The 14,292-nt window shown below is 32.1% G+C and overlaps 1 protein-coding gene across 1 annotated transcript in view; it reads left to right on the top strand.

Moving 5' to 3' along the window:
* The first annotated feature begins 414 nt into the window (after positions 1-414).
* Positions 415-14,292, top strand: part of LOC145295870 (chymotrypsin-1-like) — a 28,356-nt gene continuing 14,478 nt past the window's right edge. The window contains exons 1-2 of the mRNA XM_080141606.1: positions 415-573; positions 4,786-4,948. Coding sequence (XP_079997732.1) covers positions 531-573; positions 4,786-4,948 — 206 coding nt within the window. The 5' untranslated portion in view covers positions 415-530. The remainder of the gene's footprint in view (positions 574-4,785; positions 4,949-14,292) is intronic.

Here is a 14,292-nt window from a genome sequence, read left to right as displayed (position 1 = left end):
AATTCACACATCACTGTATGGTGTTATTGTTGACACCTGGCGAACGTCGGGGAGCTCGTCTTGTTTACTAGTGTTATTAAATATGGCTCAACCTCAATTAAAATATATTCGTTTGATATTAAAATCGATGACATCAGTTTTGTAATTGTATCCTTGTTTTATTTTTTAGATCCGGTCACGAAATCACGAAACTCTATTGATTCAAGTCTGAGGAAAACGATTGCAGACGTTTGATAAGAAACCTTTGCTTATCTTCGTATACGCTTTTCTACTTTATCTCGCGTGTTTCCTCTTATAGAAAAAAAACGTAATATGATTATGAGAGAGAACATGTGTTCAGATTTTGTTGCTCAACAAATTCTCCCAGAATATTTGTTTTCGTTTTAAGGAAAGAAGAGAGATCAGAAGGGAACTGATAACATGACACAATTAACCTGAACCCACGTGACCACGATGAGCCATTCGAAAGGTGTATATTAACCAGGAAGCTCTCTCGACAGGAGACATAATTTCAAAGAAAGAACACGAAAATGGTTTGGATAGGATTGTTACTCTCAGCACTTTTCGCAAGCGGTAAGTCGGTTACTATACAACTAGTTATTATTCAATGCCCAAACGATTTTATTCCCGAAAATCATACATTTTACTTACGGAAGACTCTAATACCCTTTAATATTATATGTTTCTCCAACACTCCAGAATACTAGACCAGTCTAATAATGCTACTAAATCGATATTTACTCTCAATATCATATAATGATATTTTCAACCATTAATTTTCGCATAGGTTTCCGTCCCCTGTTTCTAGAGACGCCCGTCTGCGTGTCATTTATTTAAATCAACATTTTTATATTCGACGTGTAAACCGCCATTGCCACTGTTTGCTGTAGTATTATAAATGTCGGAAGGGAGATGGAGATTATCTGGGTTACTCGTTCTCATAAATGTCTAATTTCCATATATTTAAAGGAAACTGTGTTTCTGTTATTTCTTTTGTATAATTTCTTCTCAGAGGTCAATGAACCTGTTTTCAGAGGGCCGGGGGGGTAAACTTCATATCTTTATGAGTTAAATAGATATATTAGTGTTTTGGGGGGCATTTTTACTACATCTTAAACTTTTGGCAAGTGAAGCACTGAATGAACAATGATTTTCTTTTCTTCAATGGATCATGTAACTGTATTATAATTCATTCAGCTGGATTCACTGCTTATTGTTATTAAAGAATCAGCAAATATGACTATCCAATGAAATTGTTCCGTTTGAAAACGTTGAAATTTGACTATCCAATGAAATTGTTCCGTTTATAAACGTTGAAAATTGACTATCCAATGAAATTGTTCCGTTTATAAACGTTGAAATTTGACTATCCAATGAAATTGTTCCGTTTATAAAGTTTGAAATTTGGCTATCCAATGAAATCATTCCGTTTATAAAGTTTGAAATATGACTATCCAATGAAGTTGTTTCGTTTATAAACGTTGAAATTTGACTATCCAAATAAATTGTTCCGTTTATAAAGTTCGAAATTTGACTATCCAATAAAATCGGCCCGTTTGTTAAATTTGAAATTTGACCATCTAATGTAATCGTTCCATTTGTTAAGTGAAAACTTTGAAAATGGCGCCGTAATTTACTTTGATCTCAGTTTATTAATATATTTATTTTCAATTTACTTTTACCTTGGTAACAAATAACTGAGATTATATTGTTCGATTTTACTAAATAATATAATAGCCGACCAATTTCAAACCGAAGACCCTTAACTTAAAACGAATAGTTATTGTCAACAAACTGATTGGTATTCAATTATATATAACCCTAGAGATTCCCTGGAGTAAAACATTTTTTCTTTCCGGCAGAATAGTGCATAAATGACGTAACGGAATGGGTCAAAGCAGACACAGAAGTGGTTCACCCCTCACGAAAATTCTAGAACAAACATCACTCCCATCAATAATTTTGCGCATATGAAGCAAAAATTCATTCATTTAATCCGCCATAAGTCAACTACAAATAAAAAAAAACTTATAGCGTCAATAAGTTATCGTAAGAGTATAGTAGTTAAATTTAGGTATACCGCGATTACAAGAAAACGCATCAAGTTTCAGAAATTATGAACGTACGATTTCTGGAAAATGTATATTATTGTAATGAACAATGGTCAATCGAAGTTCTTCCACTATCAAACCACATCGCTTGCACGGCAACAAATAAGGCTAAGCATCTTGTCCAGCGGTTCGCGTTAAACTCCACTTTTGACTCGATAAACTACTCACTCCCAAATTTCACATGACAGACAGAAACCACACTAGATGGTCTACTCCTAACTTCTTCCCATGTACTGGATATCACAAAAACATTTGAACCTCAAAAGCATGTGAATATGATATTATCCCTGATACGGTAATAAAAAGACAGTCTGTTGAGCTGTGTCCCTGTCCTCAGCAAACTCCACATCAAATGCTTTGGCGAATATCGCTTCTTTTATAGTTGGAAACTAGCCATTCCTGTACCAGTTTTCAATAATTTTGGTGAAATAAATGGCTCACATAGTCATCTCTTCTCGCTCTTTGCTTTAATATTTGAATCATTAATCAATCCAGCGAAAATGCTAAAATTCAGTCTAGCCCAAAATATGAAGTTAAGCAATCACATTTGACGGGAAATTTATCAAATGTCATCTTTGAATGCTTATGCCATATACTAGATAAGACATGTAAAGCTAGCTAATAATATATTTATTTGTAACAGAGCGCGTATCGATGCAAGTGATAAAATCAGCAGTAGCCTAGCGAAAATATTAGCAGCAGCCGTCTTAGCACATATGCAAATTAAGCATATGTGTACGCGCTGACGTCACTAGAAGAAGGACAAAAAAATAAGAAAAGGACAGCACATGGTTGAGCAAAGAAAAGGATCGAACGTGTCTTAACATTTGTGTGGCGATAGAGAAAAATGCGCTGCGTGTTCGAAAAAGCGGAAAGAGAAGCGACAACAAAGACACGTGCATGAAAGAGCGTCTTGAAACAAAGTGAAGTGCGTTGTCGGAAATTACTGGAATAAACGCCTTTTGTATTCACCTAAAAAGTGATGAGTTGTACTTTTTATGTCCTTCCTTGTTTTTTGTTCCTGCGACGGACAGCGTGCAGGTCCGAGGGTTGAAATGTAACGACACGGTTAAAGTGTAACGGTCACGTTACACAAAGCCGTTGACAAGATTTGGCATGAAAGGCTTCTCAAGAACATTAATTCATACGGTATTTCTGGACAGGTATTTAATAGATACTTGTTTACTAAAAGAAAGATTCAGCTCTTCAATTCTAAATAAGCACTCAATTAATATAGACTATAAAACTAAATTTTATAACATTTTTTAACAAAATGGTCGTCAAATATCAATATCAGCAATGTATTTAGTATGGTGTTGGCTGGAAGCTATCTGTAGTTAAGACAGTGTTAGAATGAAGAAAGGTACTAAAAGAATACAGTTTGACCGTCAAAGTTCTTCGAGCATTAAAGATCGGTTTGCTCAGCGTCCAGTTGATCGCGGACGAGAAAAGGTTAACGCCCTACTTTGCTGGTGCCTTCAGTTTTCTGGGATTGTCTTTTTTGTTGTTGCTGTTTTTAAGTATCTATTTGGATGATTTTTGTTGGCATTCGTTTCCCCGATATCTTTCTATTTAAAATTCCTTTAGTTTGTCTATAAAGACCGGACATCTAAACAACATCACAGCAATACTGGTTTTCTATAGTGGTCGATCCTCTACCTTCATTATTCCTAATTTTCGTGAACTCTTTCCCTGATGCAATTGCATACAAGATGAATATATTTACTGATGATACCACGCTCTATTCTCGACATGTGGGAACATCGAACGCACATCTATTAAAAAGCAATGGCTGAATCCTTGGAAAATTACCCTGCATGGTTACATTTAATGCTACCAAGACAAAGGTCATTTCCTTTAAGAATTATAAGAAACCTTTCCAACCACCAGTTACCATTGCTGATAGCACCCTTTCCTAGAGTCCAGCATTCAAGTTCCTGGTCTTAAAATTCACAGATAACATAAATTGGAATAAATATATAGAGACTGCCAAGTCTGCTTCAAAGGCTGCATCTATCGGTCTAGAAAATTTTTTATGCCTTTTGGTATTCTATATGTTTGCAAAGCCACAATTTATCCATGTATATAGTATTGTTGTCATATTTGGGCTGGTGCACCAACTACTAGTCTCTTAATCTGTGACAGGGTAAAAAAAACAACCCTAACCTAATAATCCTACACTGTCTACAAAGATTCAGCCCTGGCCCCGTCACCGCGATGTTGCATCCGAGTGAGGCTATGCCTTGTTTAGAATGACACTGACTATAAAAAAAGAACACGTTATTCAACTTTCGGCTGATGCGGATGAAGCACCCAAAAGAAATAAGCGTAAAGACTCAGATCATAATTAGTTCATTGGACGGAAGGAACAAAATAAGGAATAGTCGTAATCACTATGAATGCATTTCAATAAATATCTTATTTGAAACGTTGCAAATTTTACGTTCTTGGTGTGATAGTTTAGTGAACAGCACGTAAGAACAAAGGTTCTGAGTTCGAACCTCGCCCAGGCGTAATGATTTTTTTTTCTTATATATAATAAAAGAAAAATTAATTTGCACGTTTCAAATGAGTATATTAAGCGAATTCCTTCACTTTTTCTTTACTTATTTCTTCTCTCTTATGCGGGATAGTAAGTGATATAAAACCTGATATTTTCTTTCCTTTTTTTCAGAAATCCAGGCGTCAAACGTCAATCACATCGTCAGTGGTACACGGGCAAAAGACTGTGAATTCCCTCATATTGCTTTCATCTTCATCGTTAAACCACAAGGCACCTTTTCTTGTGGAGGCTCTTTGATTGATGACACCCATATCCTCACAGCCGCCCACTGCGTGTAAGTAGACTTTCTTTCATATACAAAATATAAAGCTACATTTCTTAGGGCATTTCAAACGAAACCACACCTATCAAATTATGCAAATCTTACATATTTTTCTCTGTGATACTCGTAGTAGGACGATATCTTATTATATTTTCCGTAAATTTACCTGGTCAAACAAGTTCCAATATTTATCTTTAATTCATAAAGTAGACTTTTTCATCTAATTAAGCTATTACTAACAAAGGAAACATGCTTCTAACCAACGCTTTGTCGATCTGTAGCGTTATGCTTTCAAGAAAAGGGGCGAAAACTTATTACAATGGAGTTTGGTGGGACTTGGTTTTGTTTATAGATTCTGTGGTTCGTGTTATTGCCCTTGCTGTCGTCGTAGCAGCTTATGTTGGAAGTTTAACAGCAAAGCACGCACAAAGAACGGCAATTAAAAATTATAATTTTTGTTTCTTGTAACCTTCACCTTGTTGGGATGAGGCTTCACTTAGTGAACAACTTTCGGTATATGAGTGGATGTGTAGCTATGCTTGTATTATGTCGCCTCAAATGTGTGTGTGTTAATAGCGTGGTTGGTTTGACCCCACCTAAATTAACACTCTCTCTCTCTCTTTATATATATATATATATATATATATATATATATATATATATATATATATATATATATATATATACTAGCTGTGCCCGGCCACGCGTTGCTGTGGCTCAGTTTGTTAAAATGGAACACATGTGAAAGTAGAGAAAAGTTTGATTCTTTTTTTCAAGAGAATGTACAAATTATTTATTTTTTTAACAGATGTTAAGAAAATAAACAGAAAAATACTTCCATCATTAATTATGCAAAAAAAAAAAAATAAAATGTTGATTTAGTGTTTCAATATTATGCTTATAAATTACCATAAAACTTGCTGAGTATGCGCTGTTTTACGGTTGTTGTAAAAATGGAACGGAAACTTAAATTTAGCTTCGTTTTAATCTTTCTTAATTTTTTAACTGTGCCCCCCAAACGAATAGAATCAAAACAGTAACATTCAACAATTGTGCTTTATGTATATAAAACACAAAATATTTATTAAAAATAAATTTAAAAAAAAAGTTAATAACGAAAGGGAAATAATTCCATTTTTAAACGAAAAAGTCAGTTTGGTATATGTTTTTGTTATTTTTTACATAAGTCCAGCTTACCATTCACATTGGAAATGTCGACATTTATAGGTTGTCGGGTACGTTTACAACGAATAAACACTCCAATCTAGTAGATGTATCGGAATTTTTGTAGGAATTTTTTACACCCCTAACACGAAACTGCGAATGAAATATAAAAATCTCGTAATTTCTCTTTTAAAAGTGGGTTGTTTATTTTCTTTATGGATTATACTTCCAAAATAAACTATTAAAGTTGTTTTAAAAGTAGTAGAAATATTTAAAAAAAACAAAACAGTAATGAATTTTACGAACTCAATATTTTTCAATTTTTAAAATTTTAAAATCTATAAAAAATTTTCTATTCATTCTATTTTTACGATATTTTCAGGGTCAATGTGAAATTTTATGCTCTTTCCAATAAACCGAATATAATATTTTAGACAAACGTTTTTTTTTAATTCACGCCCCACCATTTTCAAGTGTCTAGTAAAAAGTAAATAATTAATTTACTTACCAAAGTTTTATATATCACAAATTGAAGAGAAAAGGTCAATAAGTAATATATTCAAATTTAAAACAAAAAAAGTAGTGTTTTTTAGAAATTTACCTGTAAAGTTCGAAGTTTAAAACCTTTTTTTTTTAAACCACGTTGGTTGTTTTTTCTTTTGTTTTTTTTTTATGAAACCTTGGTCCTTGCTCCTTTAATTGATAAAACCATTAGAGCTTCAATTACATTTTTCGAGTAGTTATAAGCTTGAAAAGACAGGGGGTAGAATAATTCACGCCTCCCATTTTGAAATGTCTATTAAAAAGTCTATTAAAAAGTAAATAATTTATTCACCAAAGTTTTATATATCACAAATTGAAGAGAAAAGGTTAATAAATAATATATTCAAATTTAAAACAAAAAAGTAGTGTTTTTTAGAAATTTACCTGTAAAGTCTGAAGTTAAAACCTTTTTTTTTTAAAAAAACATATTGTTTGTTTTTTTTTTGTTTTTTTTTTAATGAAACCTTGGTTCTTGCTCCTTTAATTGGAAAAAAATTAGGGCTAGAGTTACATTTTTCGAGGAGTTATAAGCTTGGAAAGACGGGGTGGAATTATTCACTGTTTTTCACGAAATTTCTGACACATCTACCAATCTATCCATGTTAAGAACGGCTTTCAGAATAGACACCCCTAACCTTGCCAGGATACCCGAAAAGCTATAAAAGTTGACGTGTCGAATGTGAACGATGAGTTGGACGTAATGTAAAAATGTACCGAATTTAAAAGGGAACGAAATTCAAATTTCCGTTCCATTTTTACAACCGTAAAGCAGAGCATTCTATGCAAATTTTACCTAACTTACTGTATTAATGCTATTTTTTTAAGAAAAAAAATATTTAGGTTTGGCTATAAATTCCTAAACTCATTTCACCCTAAATAATTTAGGTGACTGAAATAGGAATCTAATTGAATCTTTAATTTCCTGAATAGTATGCGAGAATTCATTTTTTTTCGAGTTATATCAAATTCATTAATACGGACTTTAGGGGCTTTTTTCGTAATGTTACTGTAAAATTATTTTTTATTGTTACAAATTACGATGCTTTATTTATATGAAAAAAAGCAAAAATACATTCTTGCGTTTTTTATTTACTACTGAAAACCATAACTTTAGTAAAGGTATTTTTTGTTTAAACAAAATAAAACATTTTCACTAAGAGTTAAGTAAAAATAATTAGTTCATTATATTCTGCGATCGTTCATTATATTCTGCGATCATTATTTGAAAAATACTGCAATTTTCATTAAAATTCGTTAATTTCCTGATTTTTGGTGAATTTTTAAGTAAAGGGAGGAGTCAAAATGTTTATACACTTTGAGCGTCGGCATTCATTTTTTGTGTACCTACCATTTTTCGATGAATATTTGATAGGAAAGCGACCACGTGTAGTTAATTTAAATTAAATTTCAATCACATGGTTACATTATCAATAATCATGTGATTAAACCCATTGAAAATTTACCGATATTGTAAACACATTCTGTTTACATTAAGCCTGTAGTGTTTTTTTAGTGATGCAATGTTGGCAACTGAGATTAAAAAAAAATACGCGAGATCAGGAGAAAGAAATGCCCAGAAAATCGCTAGATTTTTAACTTTTATCGTCTGAAATTTTCAAAAATCGCTAATTCCCCCTCCCCAACTCCATATTTTACTTTCCTACCATAAAAAATTATAAATATAGTTTATTCAATATATAAAATGTTCCGTGTTTTCTCACTATATGTTTCTGGAATTATATTGAAGCGGTTAGCTCCCCAGAAGGCTTACATATTTTATCAGCTAGTTTTGCCTGTTTTTTTCAGAGAGGGTATTTTTTTGCAGGAAACAAATCATAAACTCAAACTTTTTATAATAAAAGTTAAATTGAAATATACTGCAAATTAAACATCACAATAATGATGCAACATATTTTGAAATTAGAAAAATAAAAAACAAAAAAACTTTGTTTTAGCATATTAAAAGTATTTAGGTTGGTAGATAATTAAATTCTACTGTATTGGTATAAGTTTTTTTTTGTCTGTTGTTTCTTGCTTTTTACAATTTTCGACTAAATACTTCTAAATAAAGCAGGGTTGCTTAGATCGTATTTTAAACTAAACTTCGGAGGTTGGAATGCCCCCCACCAAAAATGTACTTGGAAAAATCAATTTTATAGCGAGATTTAAGAATGGTTAGCCGAAAAAAGGTGAAAAACAAAACAAATAATCAATAAATAATTGTTACCAAAGGCAATAAATGCTACTTTTTTTTACTTACAAGAATGAGTTTATTTTATGTTTTCAAGTATTTTCTTTATTTTTTAATCTAAAATTGCGGGTGTGTGGGTGCCAAATATCTCCAGATTTTCTAGAATTCCCCGCTAGATTGCAAACGAAATCTCCAGATCTAGCAGGAAAACCGCTGAATTGTAACACTGGTCACGTGACAGCAAGCGGTAATAAATAATTGTCCCTAAATAAAAAATGGCCTATCGGTACAAAGAAAACCACCTATTCATCATAGAAAAATTAAGTATAATGTTATAATTAAAAAAAACACACATGGATATAGCAAAAACATATCATACCAAAACGTGGAAGCCATCCGTCCAGTGGTTTTTTAGACTATTAATTGCGAACGAACCAAGAGTTACATATATATATATATATATATATATATATATATATATATATATATATATGTGTGTGTGTGTGTGTGTGTGTGTGTGTGTGTGTGTGTGTGTATGTATGTATGTATGTATGTACACTAGAAGGGAGACCCGACGTTAGCCGGAATTGAATGATGATTGACAAATATTTCACACTCCTATATTTTTATTGTCATCGAAATTCGTGAAATCGCCTGAAAGGAAGCTTCACATGCCTACATGCAGTGACTGAGTCCAAAATATATGTTATTCTACATTGCACTTTACAGAACCTACAGTTTTTTTATAAAAATTATTTTACATAAACTTCTTTCCAGTTAACAAAAAAAAAACGTTAAGAAATTTACGTGCGAAGTTTAAACCTACAGACAACGTCATGCAAAAAAAACAAAAAACACTTTATTAACTTACCCATTGAAGAATTTTCACGGTTCGTTGTTCTATTATTGTTGCTAAGCGATAACATGGAAAAAATGGCTTATAGATAAATTAAAATAACGGTTTCGATTATCGACTATCGAAATTATTAGTGATATTCTGAGACAAAACTTAACTCCTATTCCCAAACTCATTTACTAATATATATATATATATATATATATATATATATATATATATATATATATATATATGTGTGTGTGTGTGTGTGTGTGTGTGTTAAGTTTTTTGTTCCTTAGAAGCGCTGGTTCACTTTGAATAAAATGAATACGTATTATATACGCTTGAAGCCAAAACAAAGCATTATAACAAAATAAATAGACATTTATTTTGTTTGAAATTTATATTGAAATCCATAAATATATTTCGAAGGAAACCTTCATCTTCAGTATGATTTTTTTTTCTTTTTTGCCATGTTGTTGCTGGGGCAGAGAATAAGCAAGTATAAGTTTGTTTGCAGTTTATACGGTAGTATCTTAAATATCGGAACGGTGCGTTTGGTCACGCGGAATTCACGTTAAGATTTTTGTTGATATGATATGACTGAACCGCCCTCGCTGCGGTCTTGCCAAAACACACCCACAAAACTTATATCTTACAGCATTACAGTTGCTGTAAGATATAGTTTTGGTACCCTAAATCTAGTTGGGGCCCCTTTTGGTCCCTGATACTTGTTAACGCTATTTACTGAGTTATTATTTAAGAAAGCCTGCTCCTTCTTGTGGCCACTTCGGAGTCGCTCGTAGAGCAATTCGCGTTGTCTAGCAGCAGACAAGGCCTCCGATAATGTTGCCGGATTTGATCTGACCACATCCTCTTTGATAAAGGGGTTACTTAACGCATCTATGAAGAATTCAGCTAAGTGCACTTGCACAGCTAGACTTGGCCTCGTCTCTGCGTCCCTATAAGTTAACTTAGCAAGTTTGTTCATGCCTACAGTCAATCATGGTGGTGGGAATGTCATGGCCTGGGCTGCATGAGCGCTGCAGGTATTGGAGAGTAAAATTTCACTGAGGGAAACATGAACTACAACATGTACTGTCAATTATTTGTCATTTCTCTTCTGCAGTTTAATAGATTTTGGGGTTCTTTAAAGTACAGGATAGCAAATTTTTCATGAAGGCATAATTTACATGGGTCGTAGATATTGGTTGACCTGTTAAATGCATTTTCATCGCTTGAGTTATTACTGAGTCTACTTACGATCAAGTTAGGAATGTGTTTTATAATTGATGGTGGGTGATTGGACTAAGGGTTTACGTAAATTGGGTTAGCGCTATCTTTTAAGTATGGTTCATATGTGTTTTTATCTGTGTTCACAAAATAAAACTTACTCTAGGATAGCGATACAAAATAGCTTTAAAACTATTTTATAATTGATGGTGGGTGATTGGACTAAGGGTTTACGTAAATTGGGGTAGCGTTATCTTTTAAATATTGTTCATATGTGTTTTTATCTGTGTTCACAAAATAAAACTTACTCTAGGATAGCGTTACAAAATAGCTTTAAAACTAACAAAAACAATAGAAAATAAACAAATAAATAAATTAAATAAACATGAATATACATAAACGATCACACATATATGTATGTATATATATATGTATACATATGTGCATATATGTATGTACACATATGTATATTTATATATAAAAAAGGGGAGGAAAAGGTCTGCCTTAAACCACTAACCTAGTTCTAAAACAGATCCTTTGTTCGATAAAATGCATGCCCATTGGCTGATAGGAAGGGGCGCGGTGGATACTAGAAAGCTGATTGGTTAACTAAAATCCTCAACAGAAGAGGACCATATAAAAACAAGAAACAACCGCAGAATTCGCGCATAAGCCTGACGAATCCTAGAGTGGATGAAACGCCGAATATTCAGTGTAGCTTAATCGCCATATATATTTTATAAATTACTATATATATATATATATATATATATATATATATATATATATATATATATATATGTTACATGAAGTTTATGTATTTCTATATAATGCAATATTTTATCATTAACATGATGTTTGTAGGTCAATAATATGTTATTAAATGGTCGGAAAGTTACCAGCTGGATTGCATGATTCTTTGACAGTTGTAGATTGTGCAAACAAATCCTTCTTCGTCTCCGAAATAGGTTTCACTTGATAGAATTCAGTGTTGTTCATCTCTCACACTTTCTTCTCTCTCTCTCCTTCTCTCTCTCCTTCTCTCTCTCCTTCTCTTTCTTTCTCTCTCTTTCTCTACATATATATATACATATATATATACATATATATACACGTATGCACACACACACATACACACACACACACACACACACACATATATATATATATATATATATATATATATATATATATATATATATATATATTAGCAAGGAGACCTGACGTTGCCCGGGATTGAATGGTGATAAACGAATATTTAACGAAAAAAAACATTAAGAAATTTACGTTCGGAGTTTCAACTACATGCAAAAAAAAAAAAAAAAAAAAAAAAAAAAACGCTATCAACTTAGTCACGATAGAATGTTCACGGCCCGTTGTTCTATTTTTGTTGCTAAGCGACGGCATGGAAAAATGGCTCTACCGATTATAGATAAATAAAAATAACGGTCTGATTATCGATTATCGATAATTATCGGGGGTATTCTGAGACAAAACTTTACTAAGATCACTCTCGGACTTAATACGCTAAAGTTCTGTAAATTTTAAAGAAAAACTCTTCATCCGTTTCAGAGTCTATAAAGAACGAACTCACACACACATAGACAAAGTTGCATTTATATAATTCTAGATATCTATTACTATTTTATTACTGTTTTACTAGCTATGTTTTCTTTCCATTTCTATATGAGTGTTTAGTATTATTGTCGCCGAATTGTTTTTGTAAATTACGATAATAAATTGAATGCCGGCACCCACTTATATTTGTGACGAGTTGCAATATATTATTATTTTCAATCTAAATATGTCTTCACGTGTCCGTGCGTCTGGCGTCACAAAAAACATCATCGCAAACATTAATTAATGAGAAATGAATTACCTCCCTTTATAGTCACTCTTTATCAATTAAAAATCATTAAGACTATTTCCTCTCCACAAATTAAAAAAAAAAAGCATGGCTCTCTGTTTACGGTTTTAGAATAGAAAATATCCGTAAAGTGTACATTTTCAAAATAGATAGATAGATAGATAGATAGATAGATAGATAGATAGATAGAAAATGTGTGTGGATTTAGGCAGCATGTTTTCATATAAATCCATGTTATAAAATAGCACTTAGCGTTTCCGTTTAATTATTCTTTTTAGAAAAGTTAATTCTATTTTTTTTATATAATCATTATTGTCTGCTAAATTGCTGTATATAGGATCTGTTGATGTCTTTTTGTTCCATTTTTTGCGAGTACATTAAACTGACTATTTTATTTTATAATTTAAAAAGTTATGTTGAGAGGAAACAGTCATTTTTTTTTTACACAGTGATCACCACTTATCAAGGCCCGGAAGCCACTCAAGGATAAGGGTTATTGCAAGTACATTACGTTAGTGTGGAGATTTGATGAAGTGTTTACTTAAGGGGGCGGTTCATTAGGAATTTGTTAACATTAGACTTGAAGACATCCAAGTTGTAGTCCGGTGGGAAGCAGGCAGACGGAACAGAGTTCCACAGGCGTGCAGTTCTAAGAAAGAAGCTTTGTTCATGGAATCCGCGTTTTGATTTAGGCACAGATATAGAGTGGGGAAAAATTTTCACAGTGGATTCAGCTAGACGGGTGTTTTTCGTGAAAGATTGGCGAGGGGGGACCAGAGATTGGAGTTCAGACGAGCACCTGCCATAGCATAGAATTTTTTAAAATGTGTAAGTGAATTGACATGTATTCCTTTATAATTCATATAAAAAATTATTCGGAAAAAAAAAAAAAAACTATGTATTGGGTATTGAATTTTCATTGAAAAAATCTCATTTTTTAAATCAATTCTTTTTAAAGTTAAAAGGTTAAAAGAATTTGCTAAAAATCGTTTTAAATTCGTTATCATTTGGTTTATTCTATTTTTAATTCACTTCATTGTGTTTAAAAAATTTTCAACCACCGTGAATTTTCCACGGGTTCTGCTAATGTTTTACTAATTGAATTATTCCCTGCATTTATTCAAATTCTGTTTAAATATTTTTTAAATATTTTTAAAATCGGCGTTTGTAAAATCAAAAGCGTAATATTTAACCAGGGAAAAAGCGGTAATTTCTTGAATTGACATCAACTAGAAAATAAATGTGACGTCACATCATATTACTATAAAAATGCGTAAACTTTTATACATTTCCAATAATTTGAATGTCTAATTAGTCTTTAATATCAATAGCTAAATTAGCAGAGAAGTTCATTGTAATTAAAACTTTCTCCTGATAGCAATGGAAGCAGCTATCTGAAAAAGATATTCTTACTCGGATAAAATATTTTCTCAAAGGAACTATATCAATTTAATTTCACTTTTTCTTAACAACATGTGTCGATGTTAAACAAAGGAACATAGCTAATGTATAAAATATTG

This window comes from Euprymna scolopes, chromosome 16 (assembly GCF_053919585.1).
Source record: "Euprymna scolopes isolate OS-2025 chromosome 16, ASM5391958v1, whole genome shotgun sequence".
Classification (NCBI taxonomy): Eukaryota; Metazoa; Mollusca; class Cephalopoda; order Sepiida; family Sepiolidae; genus Euprymna; species Euprymna scolopes.
The sequence above is the reverse complement of the archived record's forward strand: the minus strand, read 5'-3'. Positions and strand labels throughout refer to the sequence as shown.